General features: G+C 35.4%; 1 protein-coding gene across 1 annotated transcript in view; it reads right to left on the bottom strand.

The window, feature by feature from the left end:
- Positions 1 to 14,353, bottom strand: part of SYCP1 (synaptonemal complex protein 1) — a 119,536-nt gene that overhangs the window by 74,315 nt on the left and 30,868 nt on the right. Inside the window, exons 12-14 of the mRNA XM_026483681.2 lie at positions 3,647 to 3,741; positions 2,960 to 3,144; positions 1,483 to 1,550 (exon numbers count right to left, since the gene is read on the bottom strand). Of these exons, the coding sequence (XP_026339466.1) occupies positions 1,483 to 1,550; positions 2,960 to 3,144; positions 3,647 to 3,741 (348 nt within the window). The remainder of the gene's footprint in view (positions 1 to 1,482; positions 1,551 to 2,959; positions 3,145 to 3,646; positions 3,742 to 14,353) is intronic.

Genomic DNA, 14,353 nt, shown 5'->3' on the forward strand with positions numbered 1-14,353 from the left:
TAATACAATTCTTGCTCATCCCCTCATTTCGGAAACACCGTTCTAATTATTTTATGTGTTCAACATTTCTCCCACAATAATTAAAGATTTCTCAAGAGTGTGGTTTTTTACATCCTGTACATGTTCCCACAGCACCTAAGATAATGCTAAGAAACACACACAGAACTGCTTCACAGTTCTAGAAGTATTTTTTATCCAAACTTCTCTTAATATATTGCTCTGTTATGAGAAAAATCACCTTATGCATTTGATTTGTTAATCTGACAGTAAGAGCCACTTAATTTCAATATCAGAGTGAATTATTACAAATAAATATCCATTAAAGATATTTTAAGAACTAAAATTATTCCTTAATATACAACATTCAATTGAAGGAAGATTTAAAAATTAGATGAAAAATGCATTTACAACCATTCTAACATAAAATAATACCAAAGAAATTATTTATCATTGAATAGTACAATTTTGGACACTCAAAGCTTGGTCTAGTCAATAGTAGGAAATTAGGCATTACCAAAGGAAAAGCATAAGTTTCAAAAGTTCAACCAAACATCCTACACCAAGGCAAAAATTCTTGCAATTATTTTAATTATACAAGTATCCAAAGCTAATAATACAGCTTACAGAAGTTGTGTAGATAGTCTAGAAAAACACCTGCCAATTCATGCATTATTTTAATTTATAAAAATAAATCTTTTGGAGGCACCTGTGTGGCTCAGATGGTTAAGCATCTAACTCCTGATTTCAGCTCAGGTTATGATCTCAGGGTCATGGGATCAAGCCCTGTGTCAGGCTCCATGCTCAGGGGTAGTCTGCTTCAGACTACCTCTCCCTCTACTCCCTCCCCACTCTTGCACATGCTCGCTCACTCCCTCTCTCTAAAAATAAAATATAATAAATCTTTTAAAAATAATTCTTTTCTCCAAAATTAGAAAAAATGTTTTTCTATCTTTGTAATTCTCCACATCTGTACATATCTGTAAATATGAAACATAGGAGTTACTAGGATTAGCTAATTAGAAGGTCATAAATTCACAAAATAACTACAGAACTTCTCTCTCTTTTGGCCATGAAATCTGTTGAATATTAACAATACCATATGACTAAAATAGGATAGCATTTTCCTATAAATAGTTCATAATCCAAATCCAAAGTTCATAATGACAAATCAATAGAATTTCAAAATTCAATGAAAATATAACAGACATTTTTCACCAAGAATCATTAAGGCCTCTAAATCCTAAAATAAGAAAAACAGACTACAGACATCTCTTAGGCTCCTTACACTTCTAGGTATCTATGAACTACATAATGGAACTGAAGTCTTTAAGGTTTAAATTTTCTGTCTTTGAAAAGTCAAATTAAAAATTACAAAATAATCACTGATAAATGACAGAGGAGAAACTATATTTTATTCTGAAATAGTTTATGTTTTTATAATTGGTTAATATTATCATGTACATATTATTCTCTAAATCTTACCCAGTTCACTTGATTTCTTCTGAAGCTCCACGGTAAGTATTTTCAATTGATCGTCACTTTTTTCCAATCTTGTAAAATATATTAGTTTACAATGTAAAACATTCTTTTAATCAGAATTCATCTAGTAACTAAAATTGGTGCAATTTAACAATATATCTTGCAAAGATTCACTCATTCAATTATGAAATATTTTTTTGAGTACCTATCATGCCATATGGCATTACACTTCAAAATAAGATATTATTATTAATACATAGTTGTATATTAATTACATCTGCACAAAAACCTTAAAGTTTATGGTGACAATTTACCTCTTAGCTATTGATGATAATCAAATTAAAGCATCCTAGAACTTTGAAAGAGATTGAATATGTAACTATTATTACATTGAATTCTGCCTTAGGAACAATATAAATGTGAGAATTGTGCGATTCACTTACTTTCCCCAGCTTTCTGCTTCCTCATCTAAAAAACTGAGGTAATTGGAATAGATGATATTTAAGGTCACTTACAATTTCAAAATTTGAAATTGCTTAGATAGGTCAACCAAGAATATATAAGATGAGCTGAGCTTTTTAGGAAAGCTAGCTTTTCTTCCTCTACCATTCATAAGCAGTAGAGAAAAAACACTGGTCATGACTTCACAGAAAAGCTTGTTCCTCTCTTTCATCCTACCAGACTTAATTAACCCTAATGCTAATGGGACAAAAATAATCACTTAGGCCTCATAACACAGCTTAATAAATACAAATATAAAAAAGTGAAAACAGAGTAAGTTTTTAATTCAAGCTTTAGACAAATTGTTATTTAGATGAAATGCAAATGAATTTTTATAGATACATTCATTAATTCATTAATTTAATAAGAGTACTTGAGTACCTACTCTGATCCAGGCTAGTTACTAATTTTATATATCAGAAAGGTTACAGACCCCAGTAAAACAAACCCACACCCTAGGAAGTTATTTCTATGAAGCTAATAAGAATCCATAGTTTAATTAAATATGTCCTATCACTGCATCAGCACTTATGAGCTTGTCTATATAGATTGACTCTATGACAGAGTATGCATGGGAACTATCCTAGAGAATACCCACTACCTTTTTCCAGGATCCCCGCTTACCTAATATAAGTTTTTAAAATGTATTCCCACTTTTTACATTACAAAAGGGACTTGGAGGTCTCCTGGGTGGCTCAGTCGTTAAGCACCTGCCTTCAGTTCAGGTCATGATCTCAGGGTCCCGGGATCGAGCCCCACTTCGGGCTCCCTGCTCTGCAGGGAGTCTGCTTCTCCCTCTCCCTCTGTCCCTTTCCCCACTCAAGCTCACTCTCTCTCTCTCAAATAAATAAATAAAATCTTTTTAAAAAGAGGGAGACTTGGTTACAGATGTTAAGGAAGTCAGTTGACAATGAAGAGAAAATACATTGAATATTGCAGATAAGTTGTTTTTATTCAGCTAAATAAAAAATATTTTTACCTTTGCTGTTCTGTTGTCAATAATTCTTTCAGGTTGCAGATAGAAGTTTTAAGTTCAGTAACCACAAATGAATGAGCAGCTTTAGCTTTATTAAATTCTTCCATTTGAGCTTCTTTTTCTGCAGTGAGCTGATATATTTTTTTTGTTGCTACCTGTAAATCTTCCTCTAAAGCCTTCTGAGTACTCTAAATGAAATAAAGTACAAAACAAATGCTATAATCCAAGGCCCTTAAGAAAAAAAAAAACCTGAACTTATCTGCTTCTGGAATTTGCTGCCTCTCCCTCCCTCCTGATTCTATCATCCCCCCACACACCCACACCTTGGTCAATCTGGAATGCCCATTTAATACTCCTATTTCAATTCACCATTCTCCCAAAGTCAGCCTATAGTCCCAACCTCCCAATGGAGTCTTCCTTGCCCGTAGTGTTCTTTCAATTTTTAGAACTACTGTATCAATTTTTGCCTGAATCACTGTTGGTACTTATAGCACGATCTTGTATTTTTAGTTATTCTTTTGAGTGTTTTTATTCAATGTTTTTAATTAAACTATAAGCATTTTGTAGACTGGGATTTTATCCTCTCTATTTGAAGTTCTGGGCCCTTGTACATAGTACTAGCTTTCAATAAATATCTGTTGATTCATAGTGTGATGCTTATCACACACTAATCGGTTTTTTATATCATACCACACTTCTTTGCAAAGACATTTTAATATCTTCTAGTTCTGATGTCAAATGATCCTGCTTCTCATTTGATTCTTTTAAGTTTTCATTCTGTAATTCTAAAAAAGAGAGTTGTGGATTGGTAGTATGTAATAAAAAATACATACCAAGAAAGCAAATTATTTGTTACAATTACTTTTTTTCCTCCATGAGATACTCTAAAGTGAAGTATAATTATGCAAATATAGATGCACTGATACTGGCCATCATCTACTTTTATTGACTTTTCAAGATTATTATCTCCCAAGCACTCAATGGTGAACATATGAAGATTTTTGGTATTACATTTTTAATAATAGCTAAACATTGAAAACAACCTAAATATTCAACAGGAGATAAATTACAATGGTACATACACACAATGGCATATCATGTAGCCACTATAAATGATGATAGACTTTATTAATTTGGACTATATAGTCACAAAACTCACATAATAAAAAGGGCAAGTTGAAATGGTATTTATATAAATAGTACATGTGAAAGGAAACAATACACACAAAAATATTACAAGTAATTTATCTTCTAATGGTGAAACTATTCTGTATTTCATTTTCATCATTGCCCATTTTGAGTTTCAATTTTCTAAAATATTACACTTGGGGCACCTGGGTGGTGTAGCCGGTTAGGCATCCAACTCTTGATTTTGGCTTAGGTCATAATCTCAGGCTTGTGAGATCAAGCCCGGTGTTGGACTCCAAGCTCAGCAGAGCCTGTTTGAGATTCTCTCTCCTTCTCCCTTTGCCCCTCCTGCTCATTTTCTCTCTCTCCCTCTCTCTTTCTCAAATAAATAAATCTCTAAGTAAATAATTAAAATAAAATACTATATTCATGTGCTGAAATATTATTTAAAAAAGCTTTTGACTCTATAGGTAATGTTTACTAAGTGTTAGGTACTAGTCTGTGTGCTTTATGTGTATGTGTGCATTCACTTTTAAGCCTCATAAAAACAATAGGACAAAAAAAGAAGTTCATGCTCTCTGCCCTGGATTCAAATTATTCTATGTCCTCTTACTAGTTACCTAAGCTTGGGCATGATACTTAACCAGTCTGTCTCCACTTTTTTCAACTGGAAAAAGAGAATAATGATAGTTATTCATATCTTGAAGGAGTGCTGTTAGGATTAAACAAAATAATGCAACTTAAAATGTTTAACAAAAATGTGTAGCATATAGTCAATAAATGTTAAAGATTATTATGGCAATGATAATGGTGGTGTATACTAGAAATTGGACCTTAAAATTCATGGTATTTACAATGCAACTGGGCAAGCAGACAAATAATCAATGATAAGTGCTGATGGGCACTCACTCGGAAATTCTGGAAATATATAGAGAGGGGGCACCCAAGCCAAAAGGATCAATAGAAGTCAGAGATAAGGGGAGACAGACATAGATAGGGAAAACTCAAGGGAGGCTTCCAGAAACTGTCAGCTCAGTTCAAACATTTGAAAGCCAGGAGGAATTAACAAGAGTAAGTGGGAGTTGTTGGGGAAAAAAGTGTATCATAGACAGGTGAAAGAGCACGTACAAAAACAAAAATGGAAGAGACAAGATGACACATTCTGGGGTCTAAAGGAAATTGATTTCAATAGCATGAAACTTAAAGTATGAGGGAGGAATCAAAGCAGATATGATTGGAAAGATAATAAGGGCAAGATCATAACAGGACTTATATGACTTGCTCAAAGGTTTATAAGGTTTATAAGTCATAAAGACCATGCAAAATGATGAAGGATGTTAGGCAACAAAATTATGTTTCAGGTTTATATTTTTAAAAGTTCCATTCTGAAAATCTGTGTAGAAATGAAAGGGTTAGTGGTCCACCTCTGCTGTCAAATGCTCTACCACTAGAACTATACCCCCAGTGGTCCACCTCTGAAAACAAAATGGTAAAAGCATATCTGGAGAGAAGAAAATGATAACCAAAAACTGTGGTGTCCACTATGATACTATTTCTCATAGTCTGGTAATAAATGTCTCCTCTGAGAAATCATAATCACAAACTAGACCTTAGGCATGTGTGAGAACTGAATGTATGCTGCTTGAATGTTCTAAAAAGCTCCAAGCCAAAACTTAATTTGAAGTGTCTCTAAGTTCACCCAGGATCCCAGAGCTGCTAATGCAAATTTTCTCTGGAAAAATGTACTTCCAATCAAAGTGTTAAAGAAGTTCCACAGATGAAGTTACAAGACCTCACAATCACAAGAGGAAACAAAGCACCATGAGCAAAGTCAGCAGAATAAATGAAAGGTGGACTTGGATCTGCAAAGATTTCAGATGCTAGAATTACTGGTTGTGGATTTTAAAAAAGTATTATATCATTCTTTAAAAACAAAAGAAGGAAGATATCCATAAACTAAATAAAACTTCTAGGAATGACATAATGAGGCTGTGGTAAGGCATTAAAACACTCCCATCAAAGTGGTGTCAGATAAAATCAAATAGGGAGTTGTGTCCTTCATCTCCAACCAGTAGTGAGTGCCCCAACCCCAGCAGCAGCAGTAGAAATTATATGGGGAGTCTGGATGTCTACCTCCATCCAGTAATAATAATAAGGTACTCCTCTCACTCCCCACTGAGGTAGTATCACAGGAGGCCTAGTCAAGAGCAACAAATTCCACCAAACCCACAATAATGAGGGCATCACTACATGGTGTCATTGGGACCACAGAGGGAGACAGAACTCCCAACTCAAACAGTACTGACAAGAACACCATCGCCATTCAGGTATCAACCAAGGCCAACTAGGAAACCTGGCTTTGACCTCCAGCTAGCAGAAACAAGGCAGCAACCCCACTTCCTCAGACAAAGATGTGTAAAAGGAAGCCAGCTAAAACAAAAGAAATAAGATCTAGAGTCTCATTACATCTTACAAAACCATCAGGATTTCAATAACAATATCTCATCATAAGAACTAGGACAATCTCAAACTGAATGAAAAGACCATTAATAGATGCCAACACCGAGAGAGAGCAATTATCTGACAAAGATCTTAAAGCAATCATTATATAAATGCTTCAATGAACAATTATAAACACACTTGAAACAAAAGAAAAAAACAGAAAGCCTTAGCAAGAAACAGAAAGTCTCATTAAAGATGTAAAAACCAACCAAATGAAAATTTTAGAACTAAAAAAAAAAATCAAAATAAGAACCTCAGCATCTGGGCTAGTGACAAAATGGAGGGGCCAGAAGAAAGAATAACTGAACTAAAAGATAGAAAAATAGAAATTAGCCAACTGAACAACAGAGAGAAAACAGACTGAAAAGTTAACAGACTTCTGGTTTCCAGTTCCACATTTAAAGGAGCTGGGAAGTGCCACTCACCTTAAGGACAAGTAAAAAGCTGAACTTAAAAATCAACAACTCTTCTTAAATCCACAAAAGCAGCAAGATCACAGGGCAAACCACTACCTTCGAAATGGGAGACACTAACAGGAGAATACAGAGAATCAGAACTTAACCGAGGAAAACAACTATAAGCTGACAACTCCTTGGGAACCAGTGCTATGGTGGAAAAGCCAAACTCTAATAAATTGCTAGAGGCTCAGGAATCAAGTCTGAAAGTTAAAATCACCACGGGGACCCAGTTCTAGCAGGGACCCCCCATTTTTATTAGTTTTACCACTAGGGGCTTAACCAGTTCTCACAGTGAATACTGTAGAAAAATCCCCTCATGATTCCAGCAGGGGCAATAGAAGGAATTATTTTGAAATACAGCAGAGCACTCTGATCTTAAGATCTGACCTCAAGAGAAACAATTTTACAAGACCCAAAACTACTGGGTTTTATCAGTCTAACTGACCTGGAGGAATGGAAATAGTGAATTCCAGGAATGTCTAGCCTTCCATCTGAGAGAAGAGAATACTCACTCCAGGCTACTTTAGCCATCCTGTCCCACCAAAGGAGGGTGGAGAAGTGGGGAAAGAACTAAGAAATATTTGTGAGGTTCATAGGTCTGAGGCAAAGACTCACTAAGAGACTGAGACCTAATCATAGGACTAGAGAACACTTCCCCTCTCCCAACACATTACTAAAGTCCTATTTAGAGCCTTTCCTTTTACCCACTACATCATGTCCAGCTATCAAGAAAAAATTACAAAGAAAAACGAAACAGCAAAAACACAGTTTGAAGAGACAGAGCAAGAATCAAAACTATGCATGGCAGGTATGCTGGAAATACTACAAATGGAATTTAAAATAACTATGATTAATATCCTTAGGGCTCTAATGGATAAAGGATGGCTGTGCAATAGGAGGACTCTAGTCTGGGCTCATCTCATGCTATAAACACAACTAGATAACTATCACATCATCCTAATACTCCAGAAATTGACCTGAAGAGTGACAGAACAAACTCCACAACTGAAAGGAGAGAAGAGGCCACACTGAAAAAGGTAGGAAGTTTAGAGACATGGTTTAGTGGAGAAAAGGATTACAGGAGCTGGGGAGGGGAAGGAGGCTGAAGAGGCAGAAGAATAAATTAGTGACATAGAAAAAAAAAATGGAAAATGAAGCTGAACAAAAGACAAAAAGAAGAATTACACAGCACAAGAATAAGAGCACCTCAGTGGCTCACTTTGTTAAGCATCCAACTCTTGGTTTACTTTCATCCTCTAAAGCAGCAGGGGAAGCCTTCAAGAAACAAAAGCCACATAGAGCAACCCAAAGCACCTTATCCTGAGCCTGACCCCTGGCAAGGGCGATGCAACTCCACCCAGGCAGAGACACCTGAGAATCAGGGCAACAGGCCCCTCCCCCAGAAGACCAGCAGGAACGCCACACTAATACCAAGTTTACAGATCACACAGAACTGAAAAACTCCAGTACAAGGGGAAAATAGTATATAGAATTTGAGGGTTTTTTCTCATGATTCTTTAGTCTTTTAGTTTAAATTTTTTTTTCCTTTCAACTAGTTTATTTTATCAACTCTTTTTAAGTCTTTTTTTAATTTTCATTTTTACATTTATATTTTATAAATATATTCATTTTTGGCTTCTTTCACTGTATTCACTGTACTCAATTTTATTTGTGTGTGTGTGTGTGTGTGTGTGTGTCTATACACACACACGTTTTTCTCTATTTACAATTTTGGGACTAGTGTCTTCTAACAAACAGACCAAAATGCACCCAGGACCAGGTATATCATCCTGTTCTGTCCACCTGTTAGATTATATTCTTTTTTCCCTTTTTTTTTTTTTCTTTTTTGGTTTCTGATCTCTTCTGATTTGTCTGTTGTATATTTCACTGGGGTTGTGGTGGATAGTTTTTATTTTGCTCTCTTGTTCATCAATTCTTCTTTGGACAAAATGACTACAAAGAGAAATTCACAACAACAACAAAAAAGAACCAGAGATAGTACCCTCTGCTATAAGATTTAATCAACATGGATATAAGAAAGATGTTGGACCTAAAATTCAGAATAACGATTATGAAGATACTACCTGGGGTTGAAAAAAGCATAAAAGACACTAGAGAATCCCTTAGTGCAGAAACAAAAATCTAATCATGCCAAAATTAAAAATACTTTAACTGAGATGCAGTCTAAAATGGGTGCTCTAACAGCTAGGCAGAAGAGAGACTCAGTGACATAGAAGATAAAATGATGGAAAGTAAGGAAGCTGAGGAAAAGACAGAAAAACAATGACAGGATCATGAGCGAAGACTTCTAGAAATCAGTGACAGCATAAAGCAAAACAATATTAGAATAATTGGGGTCCCAGAGGAAGAGGAAAGAGAAAATGGGACAGAAGATATATATGTGAGCAAATCATAGCTGAGAACTTCCCTAATCCAGGGAAGGAAACAGGCATTCAAGTCCAGGAGGCGCAGAGAATCCCCATTGAAATCAATAAAAATAGATCAATACCCCAACATATAATAGTGAAGCTTGCAAATTTGAGAGCTTAAGAGAAAATCCTGAAACCAGCTAGAGACAAGAGGTCCTTAACCTACAAGGGTAGAAACATTAGACTGGCAGAAGACCTATTCACAGAGACCTGGCAGGCCAGAAAGAACTGGCATGATATATTCAGGATACTACTGAGAAAAACATGCAGCCAAGAATACTTTATCCAACAAGGCTGTCAGTCAGAATGGAAGGAGAGATAAAAAAGCTTCCAGGACAAACAGAAACTAAAAGAATTTGTGATCACTAAACCAGCCCTACGAGAAATATTAAAGGGGATTCTCTAAGAGAAGAGAGAGCTCAAAAGTAACATAGACCAGAAAGGAAAAGAAACTATGAGAGACCCTGGACTCTGGGAAACAAACTGAGGGTTACGGAAGGGAGGGGAAAGGGGAGGATGGGGTAGCTAGGTGATGGGTATTAAGGAGGCACATGTTTTGATGAGCACTGGGTGTCATACACAACTAATGAATCATTGAACACTACACAAAAAACTAATGATGTACTATATGTTGGCTAACTGAACATAAATAAATACATAAATATATAAATAAATAAAATTAAAAAAAGGGCCAAATAAACCTTCAAAGCCAAACAAACAAACAAACAAACGGAACGGAGACAATATACAGAAACAGTGACTTTACACGTAATACAGTAGCACTAAATTCATATCTTTCAATAGTTACTCTGAATGTAAACGGGCTAAATGCCCCAATCAAAAGACACAGGGTATCAGATTGGATAAAAAAGCAAGACCGATTGATATGCTGTCTGCAAGAGATGCATTTTAGACCCAAAGACACCTCCAAATTGAAAATGAGTGGAAAACCATTTCTCAAGCTAATGGACATCAAAAGAAAGCTTGGGCAGCTATTCTTATATCAGACAAATTAGACTGTAAACCAAAGACTGTAATAAAAGATGAGGAAGGACAATATATCATAATTAAATGGTCTATCCAACAAGAAAATCTAAAAATTGCATTTATTTATGTTCCAAACACGGGAGCAGCCAATTATATAAACCAATTAATAACAAAATTAAAAAAACACATTGATAATAATACAATAATAGTAGGGGACTTTAACACAGCATTCACAGCAATGGATAGATCATTTAAGCAGAAGATCAACAGGGAAACAAGAGCTTTGAATGACACACTGGACCAAATGGACTTCACAGAGATATTCAGAGCATTCCATCCTAAAGCAACAGAGTACACATTCTTCTAGAGTTCACATGGAACATTCTCCAGAATATACACACATACACAATGGAATATTACTCAGCCATCAAAAAGGATGAACCATTACCATTTACATCAACATTGATGGAACTGGAGGGTATTATTCTGAGTGAAATAAGTCAATCAGAGAAAGACAATTATCATATGGTTTCACTCATATGAGGAATATAAGAAACAGTGCAGAGGATCATAAGGGAAGGGAGGGAAAAATGGAATGGGAAGAAATCAGAGGGAGACAAACCATGAGACACTCGTAACTATGAGGAAGAATGAGGGTTGCTGGAGGGGAGGTGGGTGGGAGGATGGGGTAACTGGGTGACAGGCATTAAGGAAGACATGTGATGTGATGAGCATTCGGTGTTTCATGTAACTGATGAATTATTGAACTCTACAAATGAAACTAATGATGTACTATATGTTAGCTAACTGGAGATAATTTTTTTTAAAAAGGGAAAAAAAAAAAAACCACAACAGTCCAAAATCTTTGGGACAAAAGCAGTTCTATGAGGGAAGTTTACAGCAGTACAGGCCAACCTCAAGAAAGAAAAAAAAAAAAAAAAAAAGCAGGGCAATTCAGTCAGTCGAGTGTCTAGCTCTTGGTTTCAGCTCAAGTCATGATCTCAGGGTCATGAGACTGAGCCCAGCATTGGGCTCCACGCTCAGCACGGAGTCTGCTTGGGATTCTCTTTTTCCCTCTTCCTTGCATCTACCCCCACCTGCACTCTCTCTTTCTAAAACAAATAAGTCTTAAAAAGAAAAATCTCAAGTAAACAACCTAGCCTAACACCTAAAATAGTTAGAAAGTACAAAGCCTACATTTGAAAAGATATGAAATTGACAAACTTTTAGCAAGACTCCTCAAGGAAGAAAGGACTCAAAAAAAAAAAAAAAAGGAGGACTCAATAAAATCAGAAATGAAAGAACAGAAATAACAACCAAAACCATGAAATACAATAGATCATAAGAGAAGATTATGAAAAATTATATGCCAACAAATTGGACAACCTAAAAGATACAGATAAATTCTTTAAAAAAAAAGAATCTTCACAAACTTAATCAGGAAGAAACAGAAATTTTGAACATACTGAATATTAGCAATGAAATTGAATCAGCAATCAAAAAACTCCCAACAAACAAAAGTCCAGGACCAGATGGCTTCACAGGTGAATCTACTAACATTCAGAGACCAGTTAATACCTATTCTTCTCAAACCATTCCAAAAAAATAGAAAAGGAAAACTTCCAAATTCCTTCTGAGGCGAGCATTACCCTGATACTAAAACCTGATAAAGATGCCACAAAAAGAGATAGCTGCAGGCCAATATCTCTGATGAACATAGATGCAAAAATACTCAACAAAATATTAGCAAACCAAATGCAACAATACATTTAAAAAATCATTCACCATGATCAAATGGGATTTATTCTTGGTATGCAAGGGTGGTTCAATATTCACAAATCAATCAACGTGATTACATCACATCAATAAGAGAAAGGATAGAAACGATATGATCACCTCAGTAGATGCAGAAAAAGCATTTGACAAAGTACAGCAGCCATTTATGATAAAAACCCTCAACAAAGTAGGTTTAGAGGGAACATACGTCAAGATCATAAAGGCCATATATGAAAAACCCACAGCTAACATCATACTCAAGGGTGAAAACCTGAAAGCTTTTCTTCTAAGATCAGAAACAAGAATGTCCACTCACCACTTTCATTCAACATAGTACTAGAAGCCCTAGCCACAGCCAGTAGACAAGAAATAAAAAGCATCCAAATTGGTCAGAAAGAAGTGAAACTTTCACTATTTGCAGATGATGTGATACTATAGATAGAAAACCCTGAAGACTCCACCAAAAAACTACTAGAATGGATAAATTAATTCGGTAAGGTCACAGGATACAAAATATACAGAAATCTGTTGCATTTCCATACACTAATAATAAAGTAGCAGAAAGAGAAATTAAGAAAGCAAACCCATTTACAATTGCACCAAAAAGAATAAAATACCAAAGAATAAATTTAACCAAGGAGGTGAAAGACCTGTACTTCTGAAAAACTATAAGACATTGATGAAAGAAATTGAAGAGGATACAAATAAAAGACATTCCACGCTCCTGGACTAGAAGAATTAATATTGTTAAAATACACATACTACCCAAAGCAATCTACATATTCAATGTAATCCCTATCAAAATACCAATAGTATTTTTAACAGAACTAGAAAAAATCATTCTAAAATTTGAATGAAACCCCAAAAGACCCTGAATAGCCAAAGCAATCTTGAAAAACAACAACAAAGCTGGAGGTATCACAATCCCAGATCTCAAGATACACTACAAAACTGTAGTAAACAAAATAGCATGGTACTGGCACAAAAACAGACACATGGATCAATGGAACATAATAGAGAGTCCAGAAATAAATCCACACATACATGATCAATTAATCTACAACAAAGGAGTCAAGAATATATAATGGGAAAAACACAGTCTCTTCAATAAATGGTGCTGGGATAACTGAACAGCAACATTTAAAAGAATCAAATTGGACCACTTTCTTACATCATACACAAAAACAAACTCAAAATGGATTAAAGACCTAAATGTGAGACTTGAAACCATAAAATTCCTAAGTGAAAACATAGGCAGTAACCTCTTGTGCATTGTCCTCAGCAACTTATTTTTTTAATTTTTTAATTATTTTTATTTTATTTTTTAAATTAGTTTCAGAGGCAGAATTTAGCGATTCATCAGTTGCATATAACACCCAGTGCTCATTACATCAAGTGACCTCCTTAACGCCCATCCCTTCCCCCAACCCACCCCTCCCCTTCAGCAACCCTTAGTTTGTTTACTAGAATTCAGCGTCTTATGGTTTGCCTCCCTCTCAATTTTCATCTTATTTTTCCTTCCCTTCCCCTATGTTCATCTGTTTTATTTCTTAAATTCCACATATGAGTGAAATCATATGGTATTTGTCTCTCTCTGACTGACTTATTTCACTTAGCATAATACCGTCTAGTTTCATCCACATCATCTCAGCAACATATTTATGCATACATCTCCTTAGGCAAGGGAAGCAAAAGCAAAAATAAACTATTGGGACTGCACCAAAATAAAAAGCTTTTGCACACCAAAGGAAACCATCAATAAAACAAAAAGACAACCTACTGAATGGGAGAAGATATCTGCCAATGACATGTCCAGTAAGGGGTTAATATCCAAAATATACAAAGACCTTAAATAGCTCAACACCAAAAAAAATAAACAATCCAATTTAAAAATGAGCAGAGGACCTGGGGCACCAGTTGAGCATCTGACCATTAGTTTCAGCCCAGGTCATGATTTCAGGATCCTGAGATTGAGCTCCAAGTTGGGCTCAGCACTCAGTGTGGAGTCTGCTTAAGATTCTCTCCCTCTCTCTCCTCCTCTCTCCACTCATTCTCTCTCATTAATTTAATTAACTAATTAAAATCTCTTTTTAAAAATGAGCACAGGACCTGAATAG

Source organism: Ursus arctos, unplaced genomic scaffold (genome assembly GCF_023065955.2).
Source record: "Ursus arctos isolate Adak ecotype North America unplaced genomic scaffold, UrsArc2.0 scaffold_12, whole genome shotgun sequence".
NCBI classification, from domain to species: domain Eukaryota; kingdom Metazoa; phylum Chordata; class Mammalia; order Carnivora; family Ursidae; genus Ursus; species Ursus arctos.